The 14,979-nt window shown below is 38.3% G+C and overlaps 1 protein-coding gene across 1 annotated transcript in view; it reads right to left on the bottom strand.

Moving 5' to 3' along the window:
* Positions 1-370: 370 nt before the first annotated feature.
* KNTC1 (kinetochore associated 1) overlaps positions 371-14,979 on the bottom strand; it is a 73,807-nt gene continuing 59,198 nt past the window's right edge. The window contains exons 52-64 of the mRNA XM_023647239.2: positions 13,292-13,338; positions 11,542-11,620; positions 10,258-10,376; positions 9,481-9,616; positions 8,890-8,985; positions 8,459-8,515; positions 5,856-5,910; positions 5,709-5,772; positions 4,634-4,763; positions 3,210-3,299; positions 2,764-2,909; positions 1,602-1,692; positions 371-599 (exon numbers count right to left, since the gene is read on the bottom strand). Coding sequence (XP_023503007.1) covers positions 579-599; positions 1,602-1,692; positions 2,764-2,909; positions 3,210-3,299; positions 4,634-4,763; positions 5,709-5,772; positions 5,856-5,910; positions 8,459-8,515; positions 8,890-8,985; positions 9,481-9,616; positions 10,258-10,376; positions 11,542-11,620; positions 13,292-13,338 — 1,131 coding nt within the window. The 3' untranslated portion in view covers positions 371-578. The remainder of the gene's footprint in view (positions 600-1,601; positions 1,693-2,763; positions 2,910-3,209; positions 3,300-4,633; positions 4,764-5,708; positions 5,773-5,855; positions 5,911-8,458; positions 8,516-8,889; positions 8,986-9,480; positions 9,617-10,257; positions 10,377-11,541; positions 11,621-13,291; positions 13,339-14,979) is intronic.

Genomic DNA, 14,979 nt, shown 5'->3' with positions numbered 1-14,979 from the left:
GCCCGATATTCTTTTTTTTTTGTGAGGAAGGTTGGCCCTGAGCTAACATCTGTGCCCATCTTCCTCTGTTTTCTATATGGGATACTGCCACAGCATGGCTTGACGAGCAGTGTGTAGGTCCGTGCCCAAGATCAGAACCTGCGAATCCGGGGTCGCCAAAGTGGAGTGTGTGAACTTAACCACTATGCCACCAGGCCGGCCCCCCAAAAGACTGTTATTCTTATTTACATATGTGGAAGAAATAGGATGTAAGTAGTTGTTTTTCTTGTGAGAGGAGTAAAATATTTTTGCATTTTGTTTCTTTCATGTATGGTGCAAAATATTGATAGTTCGTATAGGTTATACAAGGAACAGGCAAAGAAAAGATTGATTAATTCAGGACATGAGTTCTTTATGCGACAATTATGCTATTATTAAGCATCTTGGTTATTACTTGTGGGACATTTGACACTAGCTATAACACATACATTGCACAATTTTAAAACCGTAATAAATATGTTCAGTTAATAGATGACTCCAAACTTCCTCCTGTTCTATCTTCTTCTCCTCTCGTTCTTGAGAAAAGGTCTGATGAGCCACTATGAGCCACTAAGAAACATCTAAATGGTGAGAAACACACAGCATTTTTATGAGTGTCATCTAGTTTTTTAAATAGAAAATGGTCCAATAAACTATAGAACCTAAGACTTAACTATATTGTTAAAAATCTATACATAAAATTATTTGGCATTTTAAATGGATATGACTGGAGAAAAACAAACACATTTTAAGGGCTACAAATTTGTCCCCTGAACCAATATCCTCCCTTTTTGAAAAAAGTAACCTTATGCCATTGAGCAGAACAGCCTGGAAGTGAATAAAGGAAGTTATTAATGGAAGTTAACAAAACTAGGCTTATTTTTAATATGCCTGACCTGGACCAAAAGAGGAAAAAACCCATAATGACTTTGTTAGGTATACTAAAACTACCAAAATATGATCAAAGTAAAAATTCTTATCTTATATTTAAGTTCAGAATAGGAGTAAAAGTAATTTACATGCATATTTTACACACGAAAACATTTGGAAAGATGTACACCAAAATGTTAACAGTGACCCCATCTCTGGGTAGTGTGATTTTAAGAGATTAGTTTTTGTTTTGCTCTTACAAATTTCTCTTTTTTCCATAATGAATATATGTGTTAGGTAATTAAAAAAGAAGAAATAAAAGCAGTTAATACCCAAGCATGGCATTAATTACTGCCTTTTGAAATTTAGTCTTTCAGTTGCTTTAATATGAAAAACAAGACTTTATGAAGAATCATAACATTGGAAAGCTCCTAAGAGACCATATGGTCCAAATATAAAAACTGAAGCCTGCATAGGCTTAGCGACTCGGCCTGAGGCCACACTGCCTCAGCGCAGAGCTGAGACCAGAACCCTGGCCTCCGGATTTCTGGTCTAGGACTCTCTTATACAAAAAGTAAAATATAAAAATATATGTGGTCACACATAAAAATACATTTATCTCCAGAACATCAGAATAAGTCAGGTCAATTCCAAGACCCTAGAAATAAAAACGGCGTCAGGTTAGGACCCAAGGAACTATGGGTCAGCCTTACCTTCAGAATTTCACAGGGAGCAGCGTCTGGAGGTACAGGTTTCCCACGATGCTTTGCATATTCAGTTATAAAGACTGAAGCTTCATCTAAACTATGGAATCAGAAAGAAAAAGAGGGGCGTGGGGAAATTTTTGGGGATGACAGATATGTTCATTATCTTGATTGTGGTGATGGCTTCACAGGTGTATACATATGTCAAAGTTCATCAAATTGCTTACTTGAAATTTGTGCAGATTATATATATCGATTATACCTCAGAAAATAATACTTGTTCATAAATGACAATATGTAGTTATGGCTGGATCACAAGTGATAAACAAGCAGAAAGAAATTCATGGCGTGACAATGAGAAAGGGACACCTCCCAAGCAATCAGCACAGTCAGACCAAATGTGGGGAGAACCCAGTAAAAAAAATTTTTTTTTTTTTAAAGATTGGCAGCTGAGCTAATATCTGTTGCCAATCTTCTTCTTTTTCTTTTTTTTTTTCCTTCTTCTTCTCCCCAAAGCCCCCCACTACATAGTTGTATATTCTATTTGTAGGCCCTTCTGCTTATGCTGTGTGGGACGCCAGCTCAGCATGGCCTGATGAGCGGCGCCATGTCTGTACCCAGGATCTGAACCAGGGAAACCCCGGGCTGCTGAAGCGGAGCGTGTAAACTTAACCACTTGGCCATGGGGCCAGCCCCCCAAAATATTTCAATCTTGAGTGAGCTTTCCCTTCTTCAGTGTCAGCCCATCTCTCCATTTTCCTTTTTACTTTCCAAATCTGCTCTCCATCCTATTCTAAGAAGCTTATTGTTTCTAAACTTGTGGCTGCTGGTAAATTAGGTAACGAAGCTTAGCAAAAATTATGTTATATAAAGCCTTTAGTTCTTTGAGCAAGTGTCAAAGGAATAAACTCATAATTTAGAGTTTTAGAGAAAGACTGAAAACACCTATTTTGGGGGTTCAGACAGCTTGTTTAATTGTTTCATTCCAAGTTCATGTTGCATGGGATCTGGTTACGAGAGGGCTAACCTCTGGGTATGAATGGTAACGCTGCTGCTTAATATTCGGAGCCTTTCATCACAACCAAATAGCTCTACCATTGTTTGATATTTTCTTCCAAAAGAAAGACAAATTTTAAGGAAATTCTATAATTTTTTTTTTTAATTAACTTACCTTAACTCATTTGCCAAATAGTTTACTAGGTCAGTGATGTTGTTGGTATTCATCGTGTGCAATTTCAACATTTGAAAGTATTTTGTCTTTGCCAAAATCCCAAAGTCCTTCTTATTTATGACATTATTCAGAATCAGATTTCTAATCTACAGAATGACAGGTATCATTAAATTAAAAATGTGTGAAATTCCAAGTCCTTATTCAATACTGAAACATTTCTGACAATCAGAAGTTAAACTATCATTGCACTGACGCTAAGTGCCTTTTTTGAGGGGTGGGGGAGGGGGACAGCTTTGGCCCATTTTGGTAGACAGTAAAGAAATAAATAAAAAGGAACAACAAACAGATAGAGACAGTAGTTTTTAGCTTAATCTTGATTTGGGGAAAATTATTACCTTCTAATATCAGGGTTTTCATAGCAACAAAGAGATGAAATTGACTCTTACTTGATGTGAAAATCCTGCCAACTGGCCAGTACTCATATGTTCTTCTAACTGCTGTAAAATGATCTGAGGATTGCACGAGCCCAGGAAATTCTAGAGGAAAAATCGAAATGAAATTAATGGATAAGTATTATTAATATTAATTTCTGTCAAATAGAAAAGGTTTACATTTTTAAAATTGAAATATCTTAAAGAATTTCTATTATAGGAAAAAACACCTCTTTCAGATAAAAAATTATTGATATAAGAAGAAAGGCATTTTACAAATACCTATTCCAACAGCAAGAGCTGTTTAGCAAGCATTTGGTGATTCTAAGTGCCAAAAGGGATCTATTTAAATATTAAAACTTTAAAAATCATCAATGGATGAGTTTATGAATAGGCAAAAAAGAACAAGGTCAAAGACGCTCAGATGGCTTTGAAAAAAATGCAATGAATAGACTTAATGACAAAGTAAAAATATACATGTTCATTTATATAGATCTCTTTCTATTGGCTTATCTACCTGTGGGGAACTAAGGGTAAAATATTTCCAAATGCTTTGTTCTATTTGTTCTAGATTACAAAGGGAAGGAGGGTTATCTTTAAAAGTTCTGTCCTCAGAATGCTCGTGGCTCCCTTTGTTAGATGCCCACACACAACCTGACTGTCCCCTCACTTTTGTCTCCACACCCAGTCACTGCGTCAGGCTGCCTTCTCCTTCTAGTTCACTTTCATCGCCACCACCCTAGTCTGAGGACTCATCCCCTCGAGCTTTCCTTGCCTATCCACAAGGTCATTGTGTAGGCATGCAGTGAGATAAAATCCGACTCCAACGCAATTGCTTCCCAGAGTTTCCCTTCTGGCCACCTCTCTCCTTTCATCAAGCCCACATGGATTATTCCTTCTACTGTCTGATCATTTCACTGTATTCTTCCAAGAAAATTTATTGTTCCCCACTGATAAAGAATAAAGTCCAGGGGCCAGCCCAGTGACATAGTGGTTAAGTTCTTGTGCTCAGTTTCGGCAGCCTGGGGTTCACGGGTTCAGATCCAGGCAGCCAACATACACATTGCTCATCAAGCCATGCTGTGGCAGCGTCCCACATACAAAGTAGAGGAAGATTGGCACAGACGTTAGCTCAGGGACAATATTCCTCAAGCAAAAAGAGGAAGATCGGCAACAGATGTTAGCTCAGGGCCAATCTTCCTTATCCAAAAAAAGAGAACAGAATAGAGTCCAAATTCTTCTTAAGGCATCCCTCAGATAGACCTTTATCTTTCAGTTTTATCTCCTGCTAAACCTCCACACAAACCTCCCGCCCCACCCATATGGATGTACTCATGCTTTAGAGGTCTGGTAAAAAGAAAACGCAGCCATTTGCAGGGGACATGTTATATGAGACCTTCCATTTCTTTGGCAGCCCAGAGGAATAATTTGCAAGATACCTTAATTTGCTGGTGTCTTTTTTCCGAGTGGGGCATAAGCATTAGACAGGCCAATGCAAAAGCAGGAAGCTCTAACTGCACATATTGCCTGGCAACTCCAATCATGTCGAGATCATCTGAAACTGGACATCTTCAAGAGAGCACATTAATTAGTTAATAACCTGTCAGATTCACTAGATTATACTGGCTTTTCTAGTTTTCCACAGTTGTTACCCGTCTATGCTTTCAATAATTTTAAACATTAAAGTGTTGGTGCATAACATATGCTTAGTAATGAGTAACTCAAGTCTTCTACGGCATTCTTCATGGAACAAAAGAATCTACCTACAAGAACATAGGCCACTGGTTGCTGCTATGATTATGCCTGAAAGCTGACAAACGCCTAAAGACAAATTCTCAGAAGACTCAAAATCTGAGACAATGCTGTATGATTTAGGTAGTCACAAAATGTACTCTATCCTTGTGGTATATATACACAATGGAATACTACTCAGCCATAAAAAAAAGACAAAATTGGCCCATTCACAACAACGTGGATGGACCTCAAGGGTATTATGTTAAGCGAAATAAGCCAGTCAGAGAAAGACGAACTCTATATGACTCCACTCATAGGTGGAAGTTAGTATATTGATAAGGAGATCTGATCGGTGGTTACCAGGGAAAAGGGGGGGTGGGGGGAGGGCACAGAGGGGGAGGTGGTGTACCCACAACATGACTAACAAAAATGTACAACTGAAATCTCACAAGGTTGTAATCTATCATAACATTAATAAAAAAATAAATAAATAAAAAAATTAAAAAAAAATAAAAGACCAAAAAAAAAAAAAAATGTACTCTATCCTTACCTTAAAATTGGGTACTAATTTTAGAGACCGCTTATTGAATATCAGTTTGCTAGTTGCACTGCATGTGAAAAGTAGACATTGTAAAAATAATAGAGATATTTTATTTTAAAAACAAGCAGTATGCTTAACTTTCCAAGAAAAAGAAATTACGCATAAGAGATGTTTATTGGAAAAAATTTTATAAGCAACACATTTGATGTTTTTGGCAGGAAAACAAATGTCTTACTTACTCTAGAACAGCGATGAGACTCTCACAACAATCTGATAACTGACTGGAGCTTAACGGACAAGAGGCTAAAAATAAAAAACAGCAATAACATATATACACACACAACTACAAAATGCTGTTGTCAGTGTTTCAGAGGAGAGAGAAATACCTGAAAGCAGTGGGATCTGAACCACACGCTGCCAAGCTTTGCTGAAGTAGGGGACCTGTGGAAACAGTGGATTAAAGAATTCATGTCTGGGATATTACAAGCTCTCTTCATTTTGCAGTCACAAAATCATATACTTAGACCTTACATTCTGGATGTTAAGACCAAAACCACAAATTGATATCTCCCTGTTCAAGATGATTAAGATTCTAGGGGCCGGCCCGGTGGTGCTGCGGTTAAGTGCACACATTGTGCTTCGGCGGCCCGGGGTTCACTGGTTCAAATCCCGGGTGCGGACATGGCACTGCTTGGCACGCCATGCTGTGGTGGGCGTCCCACATATAAAGTAGAGGAAGATGGGCATGGATGTTAGCTCAGGGCTAGTCTTCCTCAGCGAAAAGAGGAGGATTGGCAGCAGTTAGCTCAGGGCTAATCTTCCTCAAAAAAAAAAAGATGATTAAGATTCCAGGATAATTTTCTTCATGACTGTAAATTTCAGGATCTTATTTTACAATTCTGGCTGATTCATTATTGTTTCATTTGGTAGAAAGTGTCAGAACCTAAATTAGAAAACAAAATTTATACTAAGTCCATTTTGAGCCAGACATTGTGCTAGGATCATAGGAAAGGGGTAAGAAGACAAGAGAGAGAATTCCAAAAACTGAATAAGACAACAACAAAAATTTCTATCAATAGGGGAGTAGTTAAATAAGTTATGGTACATTTTACTCCATATTATGGAGAATAATTAAGAGTTAAAAATGATGAGATACCTCAAAAGGTTAAACATAGAGTTATAACACCCAACAATTCCACTCCTAGGTATATACTCAAGAGAAACAAAAACACATATCCACATGTGTTTTTATCCAGTTTGTATGCAAAGGTTCATAGAACACCATTATTCATAATAACCAAAAAGTGGAAACAATCCAAATATCCATCAATTGATGAATGGATAAACAAAATGTGGTATATCCATACAATGGAACATTATTCAGCAACAAAAAAGAACGAAGCACTGATACATGCTACAATGCAGATGAACCTTGAGAACATTATACGAAGTGAAGGAAGCACAAAAGACCACATATTACATGACTACATTGATATGAAATGTCCAGTATAGACAATGCATAGAGACAGAAAGTAGATTAGTGGTTGCCAGGGGCTGGAGGGGTAGGGATGGGGAAGGACTGCTAAGAGACATGGGATATATTTTTGGGGTGAAGAAAATGTTCTAGAATTAGATAGAAGTGATGTTGGCACAACTTTGTGAATATACTAAAAAAATCTGTGGCCAGTGGTTAAGTTTGGTGTGCTCCGTTTTGGCAGCCTGGGTTTGGTTCCCAGATGCAGACCTACAGCACTCGTCGGCGGCCATGCTGTGGCAGCGACCCACATACAAAGTAGAGAAACACTGGCATAGATGTTAGCTCAGGGTGAATCTTCCTCAGCAAAAAAAACCCCACCAATTGTACACCTTAGGATAAATTTTACACGTGGATTACATCTCAACTAAAAAAACAAAATAAAATAGAGCCAGCCCTGATGGCCTAGCAGTTAAAGTTCGGTGTGCTCCGCTTAGGCAGCCTGGGTTTGGTTTCCAGGCGTGGTGCACTACACCATTTGTCTGTCAGTAGCCATGCTGTGGTGGGGGCTCACATAGAAGAACCAGAACTTACAACTACACACAACTATGTACTGGGTCTTTGGGAGAGGAAAATAAGAAAAAAGGAGGATGATCGGCAACAAATGTTAGCTTAGGGTGAATCTTCCCTTGCAAAAAAAACAAAGAAAAAGAAAAGGAAAGTGATGGCAGTCACTGAGTAAAGCCCTGGGAGGCTTTGTAGGGACGGAGCATACTACAAAAAAATTAAAAAACAAAATAAAACAGATGTCTATGTACTGATATGGAATAATCTCCAAGACACCACTGTTATGTGAAAAAAACACTTTGTCTAGAATGTGATCGCATTTATGTGTACAAAAATGAATATATACACACAAATACATGCACATACAGACACACACATATGCTCACAATGATAATAGAAAAGCTCCAGAAGAAAACACAAGAAATTATAAACAGTAGTTATTTCTGGGGAGATAATTATAAAGGGAAATGGTAAAGGAGAATTTTCAAGTTTTACTTAGCATATTTCTATATTGTTCTAATTTATTAAACTAAGAATAAATTATATATTCCTATGTTATATAGTATAATGATTATGTGTGTGCATAACTGTGAAATTTAGAAAGATAAATAAGACACGGTCTCTGACGTTAAAGATCTTCAAAGTCTAAGAGAGGCAGCTGAAAATGTAATTAGAATAAATTATACCATGATAAATGTTATAGTAGAGCCGAGGTGTTTTGAGAACATAAACGAAGATGTGATTCGTGAGGGCTGGAGAAGTGGGGAAGTGAAGTCTTAGAGGAGGTGAGATCAAGCCGAATATTCTGGGTCCAGGCACCACTTTAAGGGAACATCAGTTTTGTTCTTTACGGAGGAGGCAATTACTTAATCCGATGCACTCGGAAGTCACAAGGCCAGTGAGCATAAAGATTAACTTCAATAAAACTTACTTTAAAAAACTACATACCTGCCATAAAGAATGGATACTAGAAATTGCTGTTAAAACCTTCCTTAGATAAGGAATCTATGAAAAAATAAAATAAGAAGTTGTGAAGATCACCAAAAAGAAAAATTTCAACATGAAACATCAGATTCTTAAAGTTTTAAAAGGAATTATCAGTAAAATTTATCTGCCATGAGAACCACCACTGACAAATTCACAAATATCAAAAAAGGCCAAGGCACCTTCCATTTGTTTCCAGTGCAATTTATGTCACTTTGAGTTTGCACTTTCTCTGGCCTAACACCAAAGTCTTTAAGTTTGGCATGAACCCAGGGAGAGTGAATGTCTTTTCAGCACACATCTGTTCAGTAACAACTATCAATGTAAAATGTCTAGGAGATGCTGTGCAAAAGCTTTAAAATATACTGCAGTCTAGGGCACTGAGTCTTACTTACCATACTGAAGCCGAGAAGCTTTTGCAAGAGTCCATTCCAAAGCTGCAGGTCATAGATTTTGTATTCTAAACAAAGCTCGGTCACCAATCTTACCGCCTGGAGCAAAAGAAAAAACACAAGCATATATGTATATATACACATACTGCTTCAGACACCAGTAAATCAAACCATCTTTGGAAAAGGTGCGGTAGGTGAATAGAAAATACGCTTATAATCTAGGGGTATCTATTGCCTAATAGTGAAGGCCCCCATCTCTCTAATGAAAGAAAAAACAGAGATTACTTTTTTTCTTTCTTGCTGTCATGGACTCACAAACAGCATCTCAGACTTTTTCCCCTTGCTTCCTTCTGTACAAAAACAGTTTGCCTGTTGGCCCCAATATCCTTCCCGCCCTGGGCTCGAATTGCCTCAGAGACTAAATTCCCATAGGAAAGAGAAAGCAGAAAAGGGTTCCCAACAGTAGACTTGCTGAGGAATACAGTTTCTCTGTTTTTGTCTTCCAGGAATCTGAGTGGTCACAGGGAACGGAGTGAATACAACAGCATCTGAGAAGATGCAAGCCCCCATCATCCGATGACTCGGTGTACATACCGTGGCTTCGTGGCTGTGATTTTTCCACAGACCCTTAATCATTCCTTCTTTAGGACTGTTGCAAAATAATTCATATGTGATGGGGATATTCAAAGTCTCAAATGATGCCATAAAAGTTATACATTTCAAATAAGATCTGGAAAACAGGCATTTATGGGGATCATTCTCATAGGCCACATATACATTTAAAATAAAAGCCACCATATGGAAATAGTACACCAGTTTGTTTATAAATGTCTATTTTAGGCTTCTAAATATATTCACTGAATATAATATTAGAGAGAAATCCATTTTAGCAAGATGAAGAAAACTTTCAGCTTCTAAATGTCTCAAAGAAACCAGGGAAACAAGATGTTCTCAAAGTCCTATTCCCCCTTTGCCAAAATGTCAAGGACAAAACGTCAAGCTACGCTTACACAGCTATTCTAAGGCACTCTTACGAACTAAGGGGCCATAAAAGTTATATTACTAAAAAGTGATTTGGGGGCTGGCCTGGTGATGCAGCAGTTAAGTTCACATGCTCCGCTTCAGCAGCCCAGGGTTTGCTGATTCGGATCCTGGGTGCAGATCTATGCACCACTTGTCAAGCTATGCTGTGGCAAGCATTCCACATATAAAGTAGAGGAAGATGGGCACGGATGTCAGCTCAGGGCCAATCTTCACCAGCAAAAAAAGAGGAAGATTGCTGGTGGATGTTAGCTCAGAGCTAACTTCCTCAAAAAAAAAAAAAGGGAGATATTTCCTATTTCTTAATACAATTTAAAAAATCCTACTTACTTCACTTCTTCGATGGGTTTTTTGAAGAGAGATTCTATAGTTTCCTTGTCAGCCAAATAGAGGAGACACTGAAGAGCTCGTGTTCTGTGAGCAAAAGTTAACTGACGCATACCTAACGTCTGTAAAACCGAAAAATGTTTGGAGAGTTGCAGACCTGCATGTTGTAGTTGGGTAAATGAGGTTCAACTTAGGCAACATAAGCAATATCATTTGAAAAAACATGAAAGTCAATCTGTGCCCTTAGGGAGTCCACAGCGTAGAGCAGTGGTTCTCAAAGTGTGGTCCAGGGACTCCTGGGGAGTGTTCCTCAGACTCTTTCAGGAGGGAAAGGGTCAAAAGGACTTTGATAATATTAACATGTAATTTGCCTTTTACACTCTGTCGATATTTGCACTGCTGGTGCAAAAGCACAGGTGGGTGAAAGTACTGGCTCAAATCAAGGCAGAACACCCAAGTGTCACAGCAGCCACTGTATTCTTCATAACCATGCGTTTGCAGTATTGAAAACAAAAGATGACCTCCACTTAAGAGGGTTCTTGATGAAGCAGTAAAAATTAATTTTATTAAAACTCAACTCTTGAATACATTAATATGAATTCACATCTGAATATATACTAATATTAATTAAAAATGTATTCATTAATGTTCTTGTGACAAAATGGGATAGTACATGTCAAGCATACTGCAGTATGATGGTTTTTTCAGGGAAAAGCACTTATTCAACTGAGTTCTGAGCTGAACTAGCCACTTTTCATGGAGCACCATTTTTAAAGAATGACTATCAGATAAACTAATACGTAAGCAAAAAAGGGATTTCTCCCCTCTTGCTGTCAAGGACACCCAGTCAGTATCTCAGACTTTCCCCTTTTCTTCCTTCTACCCACACCATTCCTCTAGCTAGAGTTGAGGTGGGGGCGGTGGCACGTCTGGAGGAGGCCCCGTCATGCAGGGCTCGAGGCCAGGCTGGAGGCTTCTCTCGCAGCCAGTTGGTTTGGCCTCCTGCTATTAGGAATGTTGCCTGAGCAGGGAGTTAACAACTGTGAATGCAGACAACCCGTGGGAACTCTCAGTAGGTCCACCATTCAGTTTGCAGGATGTTACGGAAGCCAGAGCTAAATGGAGCAGACAGATAGCACAATCCTCATTAACAAGATAAGACACTTTGAGTAAGTATGTAAGTGACCATTATCGTAATCATCTGTTAACAAAATCAAGCACGGAAAACATGCAAGAAAAAATATTAAGCTGAGATGCCAAGATGAGTTCTAAGTTTCTAGGGCTTACAGTTGTAGCTGATGTTGCAAATACAAACAGCATTCTTGAACTGTAATCAATCGGACGAGACAGAAGGAGATACAGGACTCTGGAAAAAAAATTTTAATTACATTTAGATTTTAATTTAGTCATAGATTACCAAAACAATAAACAATAGACCTGTTTATTGTCCATAGGAAAAGTCATTTGACACCTCAAACATAGGCCTGAAGAGTTGTGGGTCAAGGACATTTTTACCTTCTCCTTTAAAAGAGGTTTAATCTACATAGCTAAAGAAGATAATAAATACAATAAATGCCTCAGTCTTCTCTCCTATAAAATGACCAGCCAATCTCTGATAATTTAAATTCCCTGTTTAAGAAATTAATATAGGGGCCAGCCCCCTGGCCGAGTGGTTAAGTTTCTGTGTTCCGTTCTGGCGGCCCAGGGTTTTGCCAGTTCGGATCCTGGGTGTGGACATGACACCGCTCATCAAGCCATGTTGAGGTGGCATCCCACACAGCACAACCAGAAGGATGATTAGAATATTTAACTATTTTCTGGGGGACTTTGGAGAGAAGAGGAAGGGAAAAAAAAAGATTGGCAACAGATGTTAGCTCAGGTGCCAATAAAAAAAAATTTTTAAAAAAAAGCAATTAATACAAACCATAGAAGCAAAGTACACTGAACACTACACGTGGAAAATTGTGTGCTCTAGTTCACGGAACCTTGTTAGTGGCACATTTCAACCTCCAGACTCAGGGCTGACAGGCTCCTCCTCAAGAAGGGCAAGATAAGATTGGGCGTACTAGAGGGTGAGGGCAGATGGATGGCATGGAGCTTTCAGTGGGAAAAGGCAGGAAGTTACAAAACTGGCATTAAGTGTTCTTTTGGGACTTCCTTCTTAAGATTTTTCTCTCTCTCTGAACTCTTTCCCTCTAAGATTTTCCAGGATGCTGGTTCAGTTAGGCACTCTAGGAGCTGCCTCTTGCTTAGACAAAGGTGCGTCTGCCCTTAAAGGACTAAGCAAGGACAAGGTGAGTGTCCACAGGAAGAGGGCATGGAGTGGATGGTAGACCAGCTCTGCCCAAACTGGGAGAAATTCTTGAGTTTGTCTTTCCACAGCCTTTCTCACTATCAGATCTCCAGGACTCGTACAGGGTGGAGGGCTTCACAGGTGACCTGACCACTTTTTGTCTAGGCCAGGAACGGCAAAAGCTGGCATGTGTGTCAGCACTCCCTCTCCCATGCCTATGCCAAGCATCATTAATGGATTACCACATTCTTTTTGATTTGAGCCCAGATACAGTCTTCTCAGGAGAGCAAGCCATGACCAATCAGATTTAGCACAGTAGACGAAACCTATGTGCCTTTCTGGTCTGTCTTAGGTTAGAAAGGAAAAGGAATTCTGGTGGCCCATATCTGCACCAGCCCAGCTCATCGGGTCCAGAGAGAACACAGAGATCTGGGGCGAGAGTCCCAGCTAGTGAAAGAGTTTTCCTTTGCTCCAGAAGCATTCTCTGCTAAACATGTTCTAGGAGCCCTCAACATTAGTAGGAACTCGTTGAGGGTTCAAAAATTCTGGATCTTGGCTGTATTTTTTTACTCCATTGGAGATACTTATACATATTCACAGCCATATACCAATGAACTGATTCTTCTCAGAGGCTCTAATCCAAATTATATCAAGAAAATCTTTTAAAACCAACTCTTACAAATTTATTGGTAAGATTCCTACTAGGCATCAAGATATAGACAAATGTAAGTAAAGGAAGAGTACCTTTGTAGTGCTTCATCTTCTTGAAGTTCAAATAATTCTGATGGTTTCTTTGAAAAAGTGAAAAAAATTTCAAAAACTTAAGAAAGTTTGTTGACTATGTAAGCTTATGAAAATCTACTAGATGAAAAATGTAAAAAATTAAGTATGTTTACATACAAGAAATTACAATGTAACTCATTACTTTATGAAAAGATTTTTGCTTAAAATACGGGTTTACTTTCATTCATTCAGTCAACAAATGTTTACCGAGTACTTCCTCTGTGCCAGGGACGATTCTGGGTACCTGGGCTGCCTGCGAGAACAAAACAAATACTCCTGTCCCCCAGAAGCTTACATTCCTTGGGTGATTTTTAAAAGGAAAGGACTCCAAGAATTTTAAATGACTCATTCATTAATTCAGTATACTTATTGGGACTTACAAAGCACTTGCTGGGTGCTTTGCATAGACACAGTTCCTGGCCTCGTGGAACGTTCAGTTTAGTGCTCCATATTTATGTATAAGTTAAAACATGCTGGTTTCTGAGTCAACCACAGATTCCACGTGGTCTAGATATGCTTCTAACTTCTCTGTTTACACCGAAGCACAATCCGTGCCCTTGGTAAATACTTAAAAAAAAATCTGTTAAACTGAATGCCAAGTCATATTAAAACTACTAATTAAAAACCTAATTTCATGTTAGTTATACTATTTGTTTAGAAATAGATTTTTTCAAGGATATCTGCCTAGGTGGATAAAGGAATTATACAATCTCCCAAATTAAGTTCTAGCTGAAAATTCAGAAGAAACAGTGTAGAAAATTCTGCATTTGGATTGCTGAATCCTATCATAAATTTAGATGTTAATGATAATATTTCTTAAAAAACTGACATTATGTACCTCCTGAAGTGATATATTGTAAAGAACACATCACCTATACACTATTGTTGCCAAAAATACACAACCTGAATCTAATCATAAGAAACATTAGCAAACCCAGAATGAGGCATTTTACAAACCAATTGGCCTGACTCTTCAAAAATGTCAATGTCCATCACAGTTCAAATAGATTCAAGAAAGAACCATTGATAGGTGCTAAATCAGGGTATACGTGGGGTGGAGGGACGAGTTTGAAGAGGAGTAGGATATTATATTGTTTCAAAGTATCTCTCATAATAATTTAAAAGGAAATATAGTAACTACGTATTAGAGAAATGCACAACATCTTGACTAAGTTATCTAGATTAATATCACCTATGAGGGCAAATAGACATCATGTGCCTCCAAATGTCATACCCTGAGAAGGACACAACGTCACTTAGGTAGTATTCTAGCCAAAAACACATACTTCGAACCTTATCATGGGGAAACATTAGACAAACCCAAATTGAGGGGCAGCTTATAAAATAACTGGCCTGTATACTTCAAAAATGTCAATATCATGAAAGACTAGGAAAAGGGATAAAACTATTCCAGATTAAAAGAGGTTAGAGACACAACAAATAAATGCAATGCATAATTCTGGACCAGATCCTGGTCACAGGCGAAAAATTGCTATAAAGAACATTATTGGGATAATTGGTTAAATTGTAACATAGACCATAGATCCAAGTCTATATTTGTATTGTATCAACATTAGATTATATGATTTGATAATTATACTATGGCTAAGTAAAAGAAAAGCCTTGCTCTTAGGAAAAATATACTTAAT

Source organism: Equus caballus, chromosome 8 (genome assembly GCF_041296265.1).
Source record: "Equus caballus isolate H_3958 breed thoroughbred chromosome 8, TB-T2T, whole genome shotgun sequence".
In the NCBI taxonomy this organism is placed as follows: Eukaryota; Metazoa; Chordata; class Mammalia; order Perissodactyla; family Equidae; genus Equus; species Equus caballus.
The sequence above is the reverse complement of the archived record's forward strand: the minus strand, read 5'-3'. Positions and strand labels throughout refer to the sequence as shown.